The following is a 19,434-nucleotide window of genomic DNA, read 5'->3' as shown; positions in this document are numbered from 1 at the left end:
TAGATAGGTTGATTAGTCTTCGACTTGTAGCCCTACTGGTTGTGACCCCACACGCAACCAGCATCTTCGTATGAATGAGACTTTGACTCACACTGGCATTATAACCCACAGCATACACACTATTTTCCATGTCAATCGTGGCAGTGACTCCCCTGCCTCAGCCGTACCGTAAGTACAAGAGAATGCATAAATCCAACCTCAATTTCGGGAAAGGGTGCAGTGTCGGAGTGCAGTTTAGTATCTTTTGGATGCATTGCCTTTTCTCCTCGACTAAGCAGGCATGGAACCACTCAATGGCTGACTTGTCTGGCCTCACTCAAAACTTTCTAAGGACTGAGGATGAACATGAACTTCTAGTACATTCTGAATCGCGTGTTCATTGGAACTGTTCAAGCAAGCACTGGCTGTGAAGCGTCGATCTCCAACCTCGAGAGGAATTGTTGTCGAAATAGAGTGAACCCCGCTATCGATAATGAATACGTGCTGAATAGGTCGCGCTGGAGCCCCCCTAAAATTTAGTGCCCCTCCCATTGACAAACCTCCCACCTCCTGTCTCCCTAAACCCCACTTATTCCCTGCTGACGCACCTGGCACTGGCTTGCATTCCGCCGTATGCTATCTATCATCCATCAAAACATACGTCCTCGCATCTACCAGCAAGAACCCCAATAGTCCTGACTTGGAGAGGATACGATCTAGCGATCGTCCCATCAAATTTAAACCTTATGCGCAGCCGGAGGGGTGGGCGCAACGGTAACTCCTAGTGGATTATCTTGGAGATGCCACAATGGGCAATGCGACCTGACCAGCAATGTGGTTCTGCTGGCTATGGAATCGTGCAGCTGATAATCACAACGACAAACCCCCCATGAACGCTCCAGAGCTCCTCAGATAATCATCATTGCTCTCAACCTTCTATCGATAGTTTGCTTGATTCATCAAGAGACGGATTGGAATAGTAACTCGACATAGAAACCCACTCGAAGGGATTCGCCCCCTATATCCTGAGAGAGCATAGCCTTAAACTCACTGCAGGCGGTTTGGGCCTTCCAGTACTTGGTCGTCAGCTCCGAGACCCATCTCATCCTCTCCAGAACGGGCTGCATCCCGATAACCAACTCCCGTTTCGTGTGCGCGTGCAGCATCTGCATCAGTATGGGATCTGGTGCGTCATACTCATCGAACCCCTTCGTCAACAAGAGATCTGTCCACTGGTGCATTATTGAGTGGCTCTGGATTCTGGAGAACCAAGCAGCCATCACTGGGACATATCCAGCGGAAAGGGCGTGAGCTACCCTTTGCATGGCGTCTGCATCGAACCCTTCAAAGCTATACGCGTGGATCCATCGCAGAAAGTGCGACCACTCGTCCAAATCCTCTTTATGGTCCTCACTCTTTTCAATAATACCAAATACCTGCAGGATTCTCGGCATCGAAGCTTCCCAGGTTGCTGCTCGCTGTTTCGTCAGCTCTTTCAAGACCTTAGGTATCCGCTTAATCAAGCGAGTCAGGCGGTCCGTCCGAGCCTGCTGATTCGATGCGAGCTCTTCCAATGTTGAACCCTCAGGCTGTTCTGTCGGCGGATACAGGTGCTCCAAGAAAAAGCTGCGACCCGGAATGTGCTGGTCTTCTTCTTCTTCTATCGCTCTGGCAAGGTCGAGAATCATCCTTAGGTCCCGATCATGTGGGAGAGGCCTAGCAGAGGCTCGGCCAGGTCTCCTGCGCTCATCTGGCGCTGCCAGTGGTATGTTCTTGTCAAAGTCTTTCACATCTCCTGTGCCACCGTTTGGTTGTTTGACGATAAAGTCGCTTGCTGTACGCCTCACCTCTTCCCACGTCTTCTCGAACCCCTCGTCTCAGACATCGTCCCCCGGAGCAGCATTCCCCAGCTTGGTAATCAATTGGCCGGTGAAAGCGGGCGCGGGCATTCCTTGGCGAATACAGTAGCTGGTGAATACGTGCTTCACCAATCCCACAGGATCGAGACTCGCTGCTCCGGGTGCAAGATGGCTCGCGACTTCATCTTGTGTCCTTGCATCAGGGATAGCTGCTGCCATCCCAGGTGGTACAGTGTGTTGCCGCTTCGTCTTCGTGCGGTTGACTTCGGTCGGTTCGGTTGCCTGGGTCATGTGCCGGATGAAGATATGTGTCGAGTCACGTGTGAAATCGGTTTTGTAGTAACTGGACTTCTTCATCTTGGGCCAGACCAGAAATTCAAGAAATCGAGCATGCTCCTTGGTCCTTATTTCGAATACGTGGGCCTCCCACTCTTCCATGTCCCAGCTGGAAGCCAGGACACTATGGACCTTGGCATATCTGTCTTGGCGAACGATCGGCCCCAACTCCACGTCTTCCCAACTCAGCTCAGCATCACCACGCTCATGGTCAGGACTGTCGTTCATTATGCCTGTCAGTCTCGTGCTTCAAGCTTGAGGTTTTGGCGCGCTTGGGAGGCAGACTGGAAGACTAGAGGGTTGGTAACTTGGCGATGCGGTCATGCATATCATTTGTTTATCAAGTCTGGTTATTTGAAGTGGTCAGTTTCCCTTGTACGACCATCAGTAGCCCAACGTCTCTCCTTGTACCAATACATCGATGCCAACCCCGCCTGCACCAATTGGCAACCAATCGTCACTGCCTCCCTAATGCACCCTCAAGCCCAACCCCCTGGCCTTTTTCTCGAGGCCCTTATTATTGGAACCGGCCTTCTCAGTACGTATACCCGAGTCACCCGATATGCACAATGCATTCCAGTGGCCCCTCTTTGGGAGACTCGGCCAAGTAGCGCTGCATAGAGTAGCACTCGAATTTGCGTTGCTTGTTTTTGTTTGGCTGGCTGCCAATGCTCTCTTGCTCGTGGCTTCGCATGTTGGAATCGGCCATTGGTGTCGTGTAGTGGGTAATGTGACCTAACCCTTTAGTGATAGATGTCAGCAGTGATGCATCACAACAGGGTTCACGAACAATGTACCGCAAAAGTGACTCTATTTGCAAAGACAACGGGGACTTCTCATTGACAAGAAAGTTGGTAATTGATTCTACAATTGTGATGCCGGGAGCATTGCAAAGCGTTGTCTTCTGGCACATATTAAATAGAGACAAGAGTATGTCAGTTACCATACCATCATTCAACGACATCAGAGTGTTTGTGCCTTCTGGGTCCCCTCTGGCAAAACAACTGTCGACGCTCTTTCATAGGCGGCCCGTCTTATCACCCTTGGACTACGGCTACCGAGTGAGGTCGCTGATAGGTGGCCCACGTAGCGTCCATGATATTCGGGAGCATCAAATCATGGAGGCCTCAGTCCTGGTTGTTCGCAGCTTTTCGTTACTGGCGGCCCAGTACGGCGCGGTGCAGGCATCCGGGCCAGCATTAGTGGCCCAATTCTATATAAACAATTGCGGTCAGCCTTCGATCAAGTAATTGGTGGCCCAAAAAGTTGCCTCTCAAAACCTGCATGACCTGGTTCGCAGGCCATGATGCTGTGCATATTTGATTGGTGGCCCAAAATTTCAACCTTTTCGGTGTGATTTGTATGACCTATGTATCCCAATGTCCCCGTACAGCCGGTTGTGGAGGGTCGTTCCGCCCAGCGGCGTCAGCTGCAGGAATAACTTAAGGAGGAACCCCCAAAGTCCACCGCCGTGGACTTCCCTTCTCTCCACAAGGTGAAATGTGGAGGATTTGTTCGGCTTTTGGAAGTAAAGACAGGTATGCACCCCAATTACAGTCCTTTATTCTTCTGGTGCCTGATATCCTTTGAAGCCCTGTTGTCGCGGATCTTGTTAGCTGAGCCAAATACTTACTGAGACACAGGGTCGACGCCCCAGACATCCGTTTTGATAGCTTGTCACATTCGCCCCTAAGCTGGGGCATCTACAATATCTGCGTACTATCATGATCATCGCCTAAGAAAAGACCTCCCTGAGGAGTTCTGTCAGGATAATAGCCGCCATCTCATCAATGAAGCTGGATACGACGCTGGGAGTACATTACCATCACGGGACACGACAAGCTGGGGATCAGGCTGTCTGCCTCCTCGCTTTGATGTCAACTGCGTTGGTGGTGACTCTACCTCGTCCACTTCAGGTGCATACCTACCTACTGGTCAGTATCCGGCATATACGCAACCTCTATTCAGTCAGGGCCATTGCAACCCAAATCAGTTTCCACAACATCATTCTTTTGAACCTTTTGACGGTTTCTCATTTGATGTCTCCGGTACTTCTGCTTCATTGAGGCCAGCCAATACCAACACTGCCCCTTTCAGTCCTTCTGAGCCATTGTCATACTCGGACGTTTACTCTCCATCTCAGGATATCCTCTATATCCCAGATATTCCCCAGGTATCTGGCTATACACCAATTGAGGACTATTCGGCCTTGGTCCCTGAGATACTCAATAGTGCTCCGAGTTGGGTCGCACCTGAGCCCAATATCTCACCACCCTCATCGACCTTGTCACCGTCTTGGATTGACGCCAATACACGGCGAACGCCCGAATTGACCTTTGCCCCTTTCCCAGATCTATCGGCACTGTTGCCCCTTACTCCCACCCAGCAAGTATTGGAAGCTGTCCAGGTGATACCACAAGACTGTCAATTCCAATCACCTTTTCTGGCCAATTCGAGAGCACCGCGCACGACAAATATCAACCATCCGCAAAAAGTCGCGATACCAAGGCAACAGAAGTCGTTAACCCATCCCGAACGCTCCCTTGTGGTTGATCCCGAACAGGAAAGCAGGTCAGTGTACGTCGTCCTTGTCCTATAGCAATAGTCTGCATCTATACTTAACTGAATACTTCCCAGGCAACATCGCGCCTCGAATCTCGAGCCCACACATGCATGCAACAGATGTATGAAGAGCTTTCAGTCCGAGAAAGGCTTGATCAGGCATCAGGGCAACGTGACCCATCGAGATAACACCACGAAACTGTTCCGTTGTTCCTGCGGACATAGAAGCAACCGGAAGGATCACCACCGCAGTCATTTGAAACGGAAGGACCACCGCCCCGGTCATTGGAAAGCATCCCGCAACCGAGCCATTCGGCTACTACAGAACCCATTCTGCTGTTCCTGTGGAAACGAGGAGCATACTCTCGCAGCGCACGAATCGCACATCATTGCGTGCCCGGGACCAAACCTGCAATGAAGCCCGCAATCAACAAAACCCCTGAATATCTTTCTAACACAGCGTATTACAAAACCTAGCCGGCAACAACATAGGAAAAGCACAGCATGAGATGAATCCTACCGATGACAGACCCGAAGGGGCCTATTGGATTATTGATGATCACAGATCAAGCACCAAGCGCCGGGGCGCAGTTCTTCGATTTCGACATGCTTCTAAACAAGGAATTTCAGCGCGACTATTCATCTTACGACACCCCGGAACATCCGCGTCATAGAAACAGCCTCGAACTTCTCTTAGTAAATGATATCCCTTCAGATGAGTGTTCAACTCTTCTCAGTTCAGCCCCCCTAGTCAGTACCCCAAAGTCTTCCCAGGTTCCAAGCAAGCGATCAGCAAGCTTTCCCCGGGTGAGCTCGCTCGGTCATACTAACTTTTAGATTTTAGTTGTGTGTTATATGTTGAGGCGGCTTTAGCAGAACGAGAACCTCCATTGCTTCTCTCTTGGCAACCATTTCTACCTTGTATGATTGGAAATCCACCCAACGGTAATCCGGCTACCCTCTTTGAACAGGCCGTGTAAGTCAATATTAGCCCCAATAGCCAAACGGAGTGTGGGGGATAATACGACTAATGATACAATCCAGCGGCCGATGCCCCATCGTGAGAAGTTACGCCAGAGTCATTGCTGAGCATAGAGTAGACATTCTTGAAATCACCGAAGATCACACTGCGCGACCGCTTGGTGCAATTGAGGTATACCTCATCGAATGGATCGACCCAGACATATCTGTCTAGACCCCGAGAGGTCACATATCCTAACACATGTGATCTAAGGGGTATATAAGACTAAACACATCTGATTGTAGGGCATTCTAGAGCGGATGGCGAGAGGAGGATGGCGAGAGGAGGATGGCGAGAGGAGGGCGATGAGATGAAAGTGGATGTTTAGGGCTGCACCGTTTACTTATATCTGTAATAGTCGCATAGATTTGGTTCCGCGATCTATGTAGCTAAGCAAGCCAAATACAGATTGTCGCTGTCCTAGGAATTCCCTTTTGCGCACGACTGACAGAAAGGCAAGTACTGTAGTCAGCCACCTAGTTGAAGTGCATTGCATCGTCGCGACCGCGAAGCTGGCGTCTCGTCACTTGCACACGTTTCAATGCCTGACGGTTAATAGTACGCGACCTTATATTGGTGATGTGTTCTCAATCGAATGCAAGGCTTTACATGTGCTCGTCTTCGGCATTTTGCCCCTTTACGTTCTACGCTTGAACTCCGGATTGGGTTTATTCGAGCCCGCGCTGACGATGCCTTTCGGGTGCATCGCAGGAAAAGACCGCAATAAAAAGAACCAAAGGAGGCAATCTACGACCTGTTGTAACGGGGTTCGATAACAAGGGATGAAAAGCAACGACACTGTCGACAGGTGGTGGGAGTGCCGTCTGGACTGGCGGCTTTTCTACCGGTTCCGTTCCGCGATAGGCCAATCAATAAAATGATTGGGAATTCCAGGTTCAAAATGATATTCTATTTCTAAAGTGAAACAACTGGGCTCTCATGACGTTATTTGACATGCCCATCTGGCTGAATGCGACATTGTCTTAACCAACTGGCAAGACACGTATGATGATGCTGTGTGGAAGGGCATGGGGTCAACGGGGATTTAGGCCAGTCAAGTGAGAAAAACGGTTGTGCCGTTGCCCGGGCTTTGCTCAGGTTTGTCTCGGCGATCATCTGCCAGAGCATATCCAGCTAAGCGAAAGAGACGCGACAAAAAGTGGGAAAGAAGGAGCGAGACTCCAGGAACACCGTATGGTCAATCATCGCTGATTCAAGGCATTGCGAACAGGGGCGCAATTAAGGATAATTAGAGTTTGTAACTTTTGGCCAGAGAATGCGTAGCCAGGCGTTTCGTATTTCGTTAAGTCGTAAATATACAAGGAAAGCTCATATGTAGATGGCACCTTTCTCGCCAAATCTCTTGTTGCCATTGCACGGGCAGCATGTACGGCGGTGGTTCTTCATCTTCTCGTCATTGCCAGCAGCAGTAGCAGTTTCGTCGTCGTCGATGCGCTCCGACTTGAGATCGAACCAGGCCGACGTGAACAGGACGGCCGAGAGCAGGAAAACGAGCAGACATAGCCACTGCGACGCGACGAGCGAGATAGACCACCGACTGCGTTCGGCGCCGAGGACCTGGTGTAGGCTCGCGGGCAGCTCGAGGGCCAGGTTCCACCGGAGGCCCGCGAGGTCGGGTGTCCTGTCGGCGATGGGCAGGTAATTGACGAGGGTGACGAAGACGAAGGCCGAGAAGGAAATGAGGCAGTTGGCCGACAGAACGGTCAGTAGCAGCGAGCGCAATCGTAATTTGGTCTATGCGCCACGGGAAAACCCAGTCAGCACAGGAAAGCTACACACAGCTTGCGCAATTGCACTAATAGCAAACGCTTAGGCATAATAATACATACTTTAACAGTGCCCTTGTGTAATATATAGAAAAGAAGAAGCTCGGTGACGACGGAGACGGTGAGACTGAAGCTCGATGTCGCAATCAGAATCTTCTCGCTCGTGGTGTACAGAGGCACGAATTTGGCTGCAGTGGTGGAGAGGTCCATTTTGGCGGGATGTTTGCAGAATTTCGCGGGGTGATTTCCCTGACAGCAAAAGTGGGCGAGCGACCGGCAAGTTGGGGAGTGTCCTGTCCGTCGGGTCGAGAGGGATGTTACTCTGGCGATGTCTGTAACACCGGTCGGGTATAGCAGAATGGCAAGCAAGTTAATTCAGCCAAGTGGTGATATACCGAAAAATGTTGGTTTTGTATTTTAATGGAGGACGACGAACAGGATGGGATAGATAGAAATAAGGAAGATAGAGAGAGCGAGCAAGCGTCGCTGGAGACGAGCAGCTGAAGGGAGTAAAAAGGAAAGATGTCCGTCATATGTAAGTCAATGGAGGGTCAGGTCGCCGAAGAGGGCCAGGGTGGGATGGCTGGCTGGCTTGCGGGGTGGAGGAGGGGGCCCATAGGACTCAAATATGTGCATGTACGTTGATGCATGCAGCATTGCACGCTGGCACGGCATCGGCAGGCCCAATACAGCATTCTGTAGCAATGATGACAGCTTGGGTGCTGGCCTTGGGTGCAGGCCTGCTGCAGCCTGGCCTGCTTCTTCCGGGTAAAGTGCCGCCAATGTAGCATATAGTGCAGCACCATCAATTGTTGTCATTGGCGCTTGAACTAGGCCTTTCAGCTCTGCAATTTCGCAGCCTACGCCAAGATCGTAAAAAAACAAGCCAAAGCCCCAGCGGGAGAAAAGAGAATGAGAAAAAAAACAACGGTCCATCCAGGGTCAGGCCATCACGGAACCCGTCGGTGCCGTCGTTTCCCATCTCTGCGCATGCTCTTTCGCTTTTCGCGAGCTTACCCGGCAAATCCCATGTGGATCGGAGGCAGGAAGCTAGAGTAAGAAAGTGGGCGACTGCGCACCCTTTTTTTCCGGGGTAAGTTGCTAACTTTGGGTGCAAAGGATGGAATGACAACGGCTGAGGAAGGCTGATCTTCGCGGGACCCCAGAGCGAAGACAGGGTCGTTCGTTCCCTTGACCCTGTAGGATTCCTATGTTACCCAAGCCAGGGTGGCTTGGGTTGGCATCTGGGTAATGACGGAATAAACGGCATTCTCTGGGCGTGTCGTCGCCGCATGGCTGAGGAGCTGATGCACGCAGTAAATAGCAAAAGTATGGTGGCAGTTCATTTTTGCGTTCTGGCGTCCATCCAATCAATCATCGCATGTTTCTTTCCATCCATCATCTCATGTTCTTGAACTCTCTTCCCAGCTCAGCCCTCGGGGGCAGCCCAGAAGGTGCAAGCCGCCAACCGAACCTGCTTTCTAGGCACCTAATGGCATGGGTGAAGGACCCCTGTAAACCCACACTTTGACATTTGGTCGTTGGGCCACGATCCTTTCCTATCAATAACTTCATACGAGAGAGGAGTATATTCAAGCTTGGGTATATCGAGCTTCTCTGTCAGACTTTACTTAGGTTAGACCTTGGTTTGATCAAGGGGCGGAAGTCTCCTTCTAACCTCCAGCTCTCTTTCCCTCATGATCGACATGACCCGGCCACGCGACTTATCTGGAGTGCTGCTGGACCAACCCGTTCATGCCAAGCATGCAGCCAAAGCAGTGCGGGGGTGGGACAGGCACACACTGCACAGGTGGCCCAACCCCACTGGCTAAAACAGACTTCCCACAATCGACCGCATAATTACCACGTTTATCCATCACCCGGGCAGAAAACCACTTGGGAAGGAAACTAACCACTGCAGGACCGCTGGGGCGATGCCCGAGCTGCAGTCATGCAGTAGTGACACGAGGCATGGGCGGCGGTAGTACTGCCCTTTGGAGAAAGCTTCTTCGTTTTCGGCCAGATCGTGACCACGCTACCTACCTACCGTAGCGTGTCCGGCACCACGAAACCCGAGGGAGCTATTCAGGAACCAAATGCTTGGTGCACCGGGGATAGGGAATAAGAGAAAAGGCCCTAGCCTCGACAGATGCACGATTACCGGGTCGGCAAGCGCCGGGCCATTGATTGATCCTGTCAGTGGCCAGCAATTTCACGGCGGTCACGGTGAACCTCGCGTGGAGACTATGCAGGTGTCGATTGACGTGCTCGGCCTATTGCGAGGAAAAGCCTGAGCTTTTTCAGCCGTGTCCACATAGCCCAGTCCCCTAGAAACGCCATAGAAGCAAGGCCTCGGCTTTACGCCTCGAAGCTTTTGAGAAAATGAGGAGAGCTTGGTCTTTCATTGCGGTCTGCCTACGCTAGTATCACGCACCGTTCCTCATATCTCGCGCCACAGCCGCCCGATTCCCTCTTTCTATCACCTGCCTAACCTAGGTGTTGATAGGGACCGAGCTCGGGTACCTAGGCCCAGCCGGCACGAACTGATCCAGGACCTCATCAATCCGCCTCATCTCGTCCTCCGTCAGCTCAACCAGCGTCGCGTTCCCCACCACGCGCCCCGGCGCCGACGAGCCCGGGATCGGCACGACGACGGCCCCCTCTGGCATCGCCTGCTTCAACGAGGACGAGAACCGGGGCAGGGCGCGCGTCCAGTTGATGGCCAGCTGCGCCGGCGTGCACCCCTTCGCCTCGGCAATGTCCCTGACGCGCCGCACCAGCTCCAGGTTGGTCTCGAAGTGCTCCTTGGCGAACCGCGGCGACATGCGCACCAGCGGGTTCGTCTCGGCCGCCTTCTCCACGTCGGCCCAGGACTGGTACTGGCCCGTCAGCAGGCCGCGGCCGACGGGCGAGTAGGCGACGATGGGGATGCCGTACTGGGCGCAGGCGGCGGCGATGCCGTTGGTGAGGATGTCGGTCGACCAGCTGTGTGTGATGTTAGCCTCAGGCTCGCGATGAGAGAGAAGTATCGCTGTTAGGTAGGGATGTTGATAACCGAAACCATTTCAACTTACAGCGACAGTTCCACCTCGACCGCGGCAATGGTCGCCACCTTGACCGCCTCATGGATCGTCGCCGCGCTCACCTCGCTCAGCCCGATCCCGCCGACCTTGCCCGTCTTGACGTACTCCTCCTCAATGACCCCCAGCGTAACCTCGAGCGGGACCTTGGGATCGCGCCGCGCGCACTGGAAGATGTCGATCTTGGTCTTGCGCCCCCGGAGCTGGGCCAGGCACCCGTCGATGCTGCGGCGGACGCCCTCGGGGCTGCCGTCGGCCGACATGGTGGCGTGAGAGAAGCAGCCCTTCACGGACAGGACGATCTTGTCGGCGGTGCCCTCGGGGCGCGCGGCCAGGTACTTCTCCAGGAGCACGAGCGAGTTGTTGTCGGGCGGGCCGTAGAACTCGCCGCCGTTCCAGAAGTTGCAGCCGCGCTCGAGGGCGGCGTCGAGGGCTTCGAAGGCCTGGTCGGGTTTCACGAAGAGGCCCATCATGCCATAGCCTATGGGGCCGATTTCTTTGCCGGCGATTTGGGGCATCTTGTCGGAGTCTATGCTGCTGTATGTATATGTGCCTTTGAAGTTGAGTGAACCCCGTGAAGAGTCAGAATAGTAAGTAGTAGTAGGGAGTTATAAGCATGCGGCTTGTCTAATCCAATAGTTTGAATCTGATCATGTCCAATTTCGAGCGTTGAGACAGGTGGCCGGCATCGTCCCTTATATATGACGCGCCGTTGACGCTTGTGGCTTTCACCTCATGCGAATCCGATCTGTCATCCATCCTCTCTTCTGGAGGACACTATCCTTCACATAGCCACAGCCGTAAACTACCGTACACATGATACTATTACAGAATCAATTGAAACCGTAGTACAGGGAGTTTGTTAGCTCGCTCCGTTCGCGATGCGTGTGTCCGGACTCAGCCGCACCCTATCTCCGCCAGTTGTCCGTTGTGGCGGTTTGGCTGCGTGTGTGTGTCGGCAAGCCAAAACTTGCATGTCCCTTCCCCACCTTTCGCAGTTTCTGGCCCGGACTTAAGCAGGATCAAATCCACGACCTACCTACCTAATTCGGTCCAAGGTGGTCGCAGGATAAGCTGGGCATCACTGAATTGATTGGACGAAACGGAACGCAGAGACGTTTATGGCATTAACCTGCGATTGGACCCTGCAGCACTTGTAGTGCGACATGTCGAAAGCATGTGCAGTCCGAAAGCCGACTTCCATTCATCCCCAGCACCAAAAAGAAACCCTTGAGTTGAGCGGACAAATATGCCACCCGAAGTCCATTGCTCGATCATTGCTGAAGAAGCTGTTGAGGCAAATCAGAGCAACACAAGATCGGATTCTGATATACACCGAGCGCGTCGGAGGGTCGCGGTGCCCCTGGAGAATCCCCGCCTAGCCCCCCATATGAAGGGAAGAGCGGCATTCGACGGACCGGCTTACATGTCTACTTGCTGTCCGCGGACACCTCGGAGCCATAAATCAAAAGCCATTTCTCAGGCGTCGCGATGCGCGGACCCCGCGACTGAGAACAGGCAGAATTGAAACGGAATGAGCGTTACAACACATCATCAATGACATGAAAGTTGGGTGTTGTACAGCAGCAAGCTCTGGTATCATTCACGGCACGCCCCTTCCAACACCCAATACATGCTGAAGTTCAAGGTCCAAGTCTAGTAGGTACTCTAACATTAAATCCATGTATTGTGTGAATGCCACCTACACGCATACTTCGGCAACCATGCTGCTCGTCTGTCTGTCTTTCTACTACTCCAGAATACCAGTTTCGAAAACCTTGTGGGAATCTTATTGTATGTATCATCAAAAAGCCCGCCGTCCTCCTCTATCTCGTGTAGTGTAGTGTAGTTGCACCTCTCTCTCACCTCGCAGGTCGCAAAACGTGTTTGAGGTGCTCAACCGGCTTGTCAGGCGCTGTCCCTCCGCCTCATGAAAATCTGCACCAGCCCCCGCATCCTCTCCTCGCTAGCCTTGCGCTGCTTCTCCGTCGGGGCCGAGCCGCCCTCGGCGCCGTGCCTGCATATGGCCGTCGCCAGGATCTCCGCCACCTTCTTCTCCCACGCGAGCCGGCGCTGCACGTTGCGCTCGTCGACGCCCTCGATGCTGCCGCTCGGCGCCCGGCCGGCGCTGCTCGTGGTCCGCCGCAGCACGCCGAGGCCGCGGACGCTGCTGGCCCGCTTCATCCGCAGGTTGTCCGAATCGAGCGCGGCGAGCTCCTCGCGCGTCAGCGGCACAATCTCCGACGCCACGCGCGAGATTATCGCCGTGATGAAGACGAAGGAGATGTTGTGGTAGGGCGCCGTGGCCAGGATGTCGAGGATGGCCGTCTTGTCGTCCTCCACATCCTTGCCGGGTTTGGCCATGGTGGCGGGCGAGAGGAACGGCAAGGCCGCTTCGATCTGCGAGAACAGCGGTCCGGAGATGATGCCGTCTGACAGAGAACGTAAAAATAGGACGAAGACCTGCGCCGTGAGTTCGAGGCGCTTCAGCGCTGGCAGGCTCGGGGGTAGAGCATCCAGGAGCTGAGCCGGGTGATCGGTGTCCAGAGCTTTGATTAGGGCGGCTAGGGAGCGCTGGTCCTCCGCGGCTTGTTCGTCGTACTCCCCCTGACGACGGTGGCTCCGGGAACTGCGTCGTGAAAGGCCACCCAGCTGTATCGCGTGGAATTTTGGCGGCCTCGCCCTCTAACATGTTCTCGTCCGCAACGCAGCGCTCCGTGAGCGTTTCAATAGCCTCGGTTAGCTTGAACAACTCGGGTGGAGACGATGTATGCACATCGGCACTTTGAGGGATGCGACTGCCGCTCTGAGAATTGTCAGACTTGGTACCATCACCTTGTAGCTTCTTGACGAAACCACGGAGTCCACCAGACTTAGGTGGAACGCGAATAAGCTCATCAATGCTGCGACCAAAACACGATGGCAGCCAATTGGCATGAATCGGGATAAAGTGGTCCTTGCCGTTCTCCACACGGAGGACTATGACATCCTCAAGGGATGCTATGCCTCCATTCAGTTGATGGAGATGGGATAAATCCGTGACAGAGAGGTCGATGACCGCCGACACGGTCTCTCCAGGCTCCAGAGTCACCGTCTTCTCGCCATTTACCATCTTGACCATCGAGGAGGGCTGTATGTCAATGTGTAGCCACTCAGGCGGGGCAGTGCCATGCTTCTCACCCCGAGCCTCACCCGAAATGCCCAGTTTCGCAACGAAGCAAAACGTCGCAGGTACGCGGCCGGTATTGGCCACAGTGACAGACCGCTCCTTGTAATCCAAGAAGTTGATATCCCCAAAATGTATTCCTCCACTTCCATCGGTCATATCTTGTTCGTCGGCCGCGCCCTTCTCAACGACGATAGTGACACCTGGCCTTCCTTCATTCTCAGCGCGATCGAGCTCCTTAGCTACCTCGGCGTGCACCTTTGCCTTCAGCTCTGGAACCACAGCGTCATAGTCGAGCGTAAACAGAGCCACTATGGGTTTGTGATCACTGCTCGTTACACGTTGATGCGTCGTGTATACATCAAGCTTGATTCCATCCTTGTAACCGTCCTTCGTGACAACAGTCTCCGTATCGCCTCCTTCAGGGGCATCGTCGTCTTCGTCGTATTCATCATAGTCGTAAATCTTAGTGCTGCTGGTTTCAGTGTCGGCGTCCTTGACCGGGTCGTAATCAAAGAGTACAGATTCGTCGTCTGCGGCATGATCAATCCCGCGCTGCTTCATATCCTCGTCTTTCTTCTTTGCTTCAACCTCGTCTATAAGCTTCTGGTGGTGTTGATCAATGTCCTTTCGGGTCCTGTAGAGTATCCTGTCGCACCAACTGGGGGCTCGGCGCTTCTCCGATGAATCGAAGAGCCCTACCGTGCCCACGTCATACTTATAACTAGGAAGAAATGTTATGGCGCCTTCTCTCCATCCTTCATGAAAAGCTTTGCGGGCTTTTATGGTGCGACTAAGCTGATCATGGGGTAGTAAAGAGTCGATAGTAGCCTGAACCGATGCCGGATCATCATGCGGATCGGGTAGGAAGTCATCGGGATCAGGAAGGTCGGTGGTCCCATCGTCGTCGTCAAGCTTGTCAAAACTGGTCTCTCGCATCATTGCTGGAGTATCGGTGCTATTTCGCCGATCGTCATCGGATTGCATTATGATAACGCCATCCTCTCCATCGAGTTTCGGTTTGTTGTTCTGCTTGCTCAAGTCGTATTCTCCCCGTGTATGAAGCATCAAGAGTCGCCGTATGTCATCGCCGGGGAGCCCATCTAAGCGGTAGTTGAGGTCGCCAAACCAAAACCAAAGTCCTCATCGCCAAGCTTTTCACCCTCGTCTTCGAGAATTCCCCCATGGTTTAAAGGAGCGAACTGGGTCTGGGCCATAATCCGGCCGTAGTCCCAGCAACGCCTGTCCAGGTTCGTTTGGTCGTGGCCAGAAGCTAAGTGACAGTTGGTGAAGACCATGCGAGTGGTCTCACCCAGCATTATGCGCGACGAGACGCCTCCCTTGTTTCCCATGTAACCAAGCAACCCCGTACCCACGGAGACGGTAGAAACATTGGTGATAGTGTCTGCGACCTCGGGCGACGCATACATGAGCAGAAGTAGGCCGGAAAGTTGTTGCGAAGTGATCAGCTTGTAGTATGGCGGCATAGCAGCCTCCAGAGCAGCCTGCCACTTGCTCGTAGCTGACGTGTCGGCATATTGAGAGATGGAGTTGAGTGCGATGATCTCCTGGAGACCGAGGACATAGAGCCCTATTTCGGCGCCGCCCACAAGCCGGACCGAGTCGTCCTCGCCCGTCTGTGACGAACCGCTGGTTTCCGACACGTCGCGTTCCTCGGCGCCTTTACCTCCCTGGTCGTGCAGGTCGAGCTTGGTTATGCTCTTGTCCAGGCCCCTCCCGTCGACAAACCAGCCGGCGAGGTCTTTGTCGGTGCCCGGGCATGCTGCAACATTCCATGATCCGACCTTGACACGTATGCGGTGGCGTCGTACGTACTCGTCCTTGCGCGCAAGGAGGGCTCGCGATAGGGAGTAGTGGGTCGGGCCGTTGGCAAGGTCTTGCTCGACCTCGACGGGATCGGACTGCTGGCTCGTCGATGCGCCGTCGGAGGCAGTCATGTCGGCGACTTCAGGCGGTCACGCAAGCGGTGTCGCGCAGAAAATTGAGACAGTGGTCGTGTTGCGCGTCACAAGAAGAGGGTGGGGTATACAAATAGACAGGAAACTATACAGCAACGAATGTAGGGGGAAAAGAGATGTGGCCTCGGTGTTATCTGTCGGTGGCGCGATGCGAAACTACGGCCAGCATCTTGAATCAAATGGCGATCACGAGGGCGCGTGGATTCGAAGGGAAATGAAATCAAATGAGCGAGTGACGTAGGCGGGGCACACCACCACAGCACGGCTGTCAGACGGCTGCGCCTGCTTGAAGCCAGATGGGCTACTGAGTCAAGTAGAAGCGGTCTGGGTCGTACCTGGCTAGGTAGGTTGGCAGGTTGGGTAGGTAGGTCTTCACTCATGGGCAATCAAGCAACAACCTCAAGGAGGACGAAGTGGTAACGCAACATACAGAGATCCAATCTCGAGGAAGGGAGGCAGATCTTGATAAGGGACCTGCAGGCTGGACCATATTGATCCCGTCATTTGTCAAGGCGCCATCGAATCTCACATGCTAATCTAGAGGGCCAAGGGCCATTGTTACATGCCGGGCAATTGAATTCGGACGAACTCGCGGGAAATGCCATGGCGTTGGTGGCTGGTGCTGAATGCCTGTAGCAGAGCGAGAGAGCACTGGCAAAGGCACACTGCATTGCATACCAGCATGCTGCGCTGCAGGGCAGGTACAGTCTGATAAGAGAGCAGTCAACCGCCAGAACTCTTATCAGTGGGCTCTTCTATTGGGCAGCAATGGGCGTGGGCAGGCAGTAATTGCGGGCTTTGCGCGGGCACTTGCTGGGCACTTGCTCTCTCAACCGCAAATCAAAGGCCCCCGGAGAAGCGTCAATTGAGCTACTCCAACTGCCTGAAGCTTGATTGTCAAACTCAGGTGCCAACCAACATCCCAACTCATTTATTCACTGTCGAGTACTGTATTCAAGCACCAAAGCAAAAACACGCACACATTCACACACTTCTCAGTTGCATTGAACACCCAATAGCAACAACCTTTGCCACTATCAATCAGCCCACTATCAACCATGTCTCGCTCCACGCCGCGCAAGAACCGCGGCCAACAGCAGTCGCAACAGCCCACCCTCTCGCATATGCACTCGCACCATTCGACCACGCCCAACACGAACCAGCAATCGCATCCGCAGAGGTCAGGCCATGGGCACCAACGGACGCGCTCCCAGCATCTTGCCGCACAAGCAGCCCTGAACAACCAGATCACCTCGGACTACGAGTCCGACACTGCCTCCTACATGGCCTCCCACCCGCCGCCGTCCACCGCCATCCTGGCGCAACGCACCAACACCGACCTGAACCTGAGTGTACTGCAGCGCTATCTGCCCTCCATCACGCAAATTAAGTCGCAGGCCGCCAATGCCGTCGTATACACCTTCAGCGCCGAGCTGAACTCCTGGGACAAGAGCGGCATCGAGGGCACCATGTTCGTGTGCGCCCAGAACGTCGACGCCACCCCTAGGTCCTCCGCGCAGGGTTTCCAGCACGGCGCTCAGTCCAAGGGCTGTATTTTCGTTCTCAACCGCCGCGGCCTCAACAACATGATCCTGGACCTTAGCGACGTCGAGGCCATCGAGGCGAGCGAGGAGCTGCTGATCTTCAAGCTCAACGGCGAGACGGACGAGGGGATGCCACGAGTCGTCGGGCTCTGGATCCACGCCGACGAGGAGAGCACGCGCAGCACAAATACACGCATCATTCAGGAGATGTGGGATCGCATACGCGAGATGGAGAGTATTATCAATGCTCAAGGTACCGCCAGCGCCGCGCCAGGCCAGGCGGCAGATGATTATGGGCCGGCAATGCAGGCTATTGGCCGTAAAGTCAGCCTCAGCGATTTATTTGGCAGATGAGGAGCGCAAATCGTCGACGACGAGCAGTTGAGACCAAGAAGCTGGGATGTGAATGCGATCAGTCCATACGGCAGCCCAGCCACGATATGCTAGGGTAAGCAAACTCCATACTTCTTGCTCCTGGGTATCTCCACTCACGCGTTCTCAGTATGCCTGGTGTTCCTGCTCCAAATATCAGTATGTGCAGTTTGTGCACGGCAAGGCCTTTACAAGACTATATACAGCCATGCCCATGCGATTCGAGACGCCCGTACATGGAAGCTTAGCGGTGGAGAAGCAACGTGACTATCTGGCACTGGTGTGGCTTGGATTGCGGGCAATGGGATTTCGCAGCATCCAGTGGTCGAATGGTTCGCATGCAAGGGATACAAGACTTCTGCTTATGCGGCCCGCTTCCCACGTTCCCTCGACAGGCTCCGCCACCATATTCGTCGTGTGGTTGAGCCAGCTGAAATCTTGGTTGACTATTCACCCAGACCCAGGTTTTACTTACCTACGGTCGACGTGATGTGGTTGGGGGCATCATGCGCCCGCTCACGAATCTAGATCATCGATCCCTAGTCACGAGTCAGCTTCGTCTAATTTCGTCGTGTCCTGTGCATATGCTGCAATGAACGTAATCCTATCATAGCGACCCAACCAGAGACAAAGCAACATGTCAGATGCTAGCCGAGACAGGGCAGAACCAGAAAACGGTACGGTGCTGTCACAGGACTAGATTCGGACAGATGCATATGCCCTCGAAGACAAGTCGCTGAAGTTGGAGAAGGTCGATGAAAGCAGCATCGTCTCCAACGGGTGTCTTGCCGGATTCACCTAATCTAGCCGCGCGCCGGTGCATCCGTCTAAGGTTCCATTCAACGGCTACCAACTGATCCGACTCTCGGGCGGCCCGACTTAGTTGGAGTTCCAATTCATCCTTTGTGCCAGCCAAACGATAAACAACACCGTGTTGGTGTACTTCGCCTTCGCGACATCTTTTTTTTTTTTTCCCCGAGAACATGTGATATGGTTACTTTTATGACATTCGACGTAGAAAAGATCCAGTTATTTATTAGGTATCTTTGGGTCCATCCGTCTTACTTAAGCGCTAAGCGACATGGTTTGATGGCTGACGGATGTTTCCTTTCCGTTCCCAGTCGTCAACGTGACAAACCGCTGAAGGCCACAGGCATCAGTATAGACAGACATACTTGTCATCCTTAGCAGCGAGTCGTCGGGGTCCCTCTAGAAAGATCGAGTGAGCTATCGACTACGACGAGTTAGGAAGGGATTGCCGCATTACGATCTTAACTCGAAGACCCCCAGCCAATATGGCGAAACGGCCAGCCGGTAACCAGTATCGACGCTTGCGAACAAGCGTGGGCAAGGTGCGGTTTCAGGGGTGTGAGCCGCGCTCAATTCTAGTGGAGCTCTCTCTTTGCCTGCTGCGCGCGGCTTGGCGGGTAGAAGAGCCCGCAATTGTAGCTATTTTCGGGATCGATACGACGCTAGACCCCCCGTGGCTAATAGGTTGGGGCTTACTACATATACCTAACTACTACATCATACACGTATTCACAGCCGCTCTACTACGGCCACTTGGCCATGTATTGTTGTGTTGGCTACGGCGCCCAAGTCCGCTCGTTGGCGGACGTATTTACCCAAGGGAGGAGTGGCCATTGACCAAGCAGATATGCTCTGTGTATGTGCCTGCATGCATACTACGTTGCCTATACTGGTCTTCTTTGGGCTCTTTCTCCGGGGTTGCGACGATGAAAGAAGCAG

The 19,434-nt window shown here is 53.6% G+C and overlaps 6 protein-coding genes across 6 annotated transcripts; 1 reads left to right on the top strand and 5 right to left on the bottom strand.

Moving 5' to 3' along the window:
- Positions 1–938: 938 nt before the first annotated feature.
- PG997_014365 (uncharacterized protein) lies at positions 939–2,402 on the bottom strand (the record flags this gene model as incomplete). Its single annotated transcript, XM_066818679.1, has 2 exons — positions 939–1,850; positions 1,959–2,402. 2 exons carry the CDS (start codon positions 2,400–2,402, stop codon positions 939–941), a joined length of 1,356 nt encoding a protein of 451 aa, XP_066660867.1.
- A 4,684-nt stretch (positions 2,403–7,086) lies between these two features.
- Positions 7,087–7,754, bottom strand: PG997_014364 (uncharacterized protein; the record flags this gene model as incomplete). The annotated part of the gene is made up of 2 exons (XM_066818678.1): positions 7,087–7,512; positions 7,608–7,754. The coding sequence occupies 2 exons, from the start codon at positions 7,752–7,754 to the stop codon at positions 7,087–7,089; spliced, it is 573 nt and encodes a 190-aa protein (XP_066660866.1).
- Positions 7,755–10,036: 2,282 nt separating this feature from the next.
- PG997_014363 (aldo/keto reductase) lies at positions 10,037–11,142 on the bottom strand (the record flags this gene model as incomplete). The annotated part of the gene is made up of 2 exons (XM_066818677.1): positions 10,037–10,529; positions 10,619–11,142. The coding sequence occupies 2 exons, from the start codon at positions 11,140–11,142 to the stop codon at positions 10,037–10,039; spliced, it is 1,017 nt and encodes a 338-aa protein (XP_066660865.1).
- A 1,390-nt stretch (positions 11,143–12,532) lies between these two features.
- PG997_014362 (type II inositol-1-4-5-trisphosphate 5-phosphatase) lies at positions 12,533–14,732 on the bottom strand (the record flags this gene model as incomplete). Its single annotated transcript, XM_066818676.1, has 2 exons — positions 12,533–13,253; positions 13,315–14,732. 2 exons carry the CDS (start codon positions 14,730–14,732, stop codon positions 12,533–12,535), a joined length of 2,139 nt encoding a protein of 712 aa, XP_066660864.1.
- Positions 14,733–14,893: 161 nt separating this feature from the next.
- PG997_014361 (endonuclease/Exonuclease/phosphatase) lies at positions 14,894–15,748 on the bottom strand (the record flags this gene model as incomplete). The annotated part of the gene is made up of 1 exon (XM_066818675.1): positions 14,894–15,748. One exon carries the CDS (start codon positions 15,746–15,748, stop codon positions 14,894–14,896), a length of 855 nt encoding a protein of 284 aa, XP_066660863.1.
- Positions 15,749–16,827: 1,079 nt separating this feature from the next.
- PG997_014360 (uncharacterized protein) lies at positions 16,828–17,667 on the top strand (the record flags this gene model as incomplete). Its single annotated transcript, XM_066818674.1, has 1 exon — positions 16,828–17,667. The coding sequence occupies one exon, from the start codon at positions 16,828–16,830 to the stop codon at positions 17,665–17,667; it is 840 nt and encodes a 279-aa protein (XP_066660862.1).
- Positions 17,668–19,434: the final 1,767 nt, after the last annotated feature.

The sequence above is a fragment of the Apiospora hydei genome, assembly GCF_038363865.1.
Source record: "Apiospora hydei strain CBS 114990 chromosome Unknown utg000010l_segment0_segment0, whole genome shotgun sequence".
Classification (NCBI taxonomy): domain Eukaryota; kingdom Fungi; phylum Ascomycota; class Sordariomycetes; order Amphisphaeriales; family Apiosporaceae; genus Apiospora; species Apiospora hydei.
Note: the sequence above shows the minus strand (reverse complement) of the source record. Positions and strands in the feature narration are given on the sequence as shown.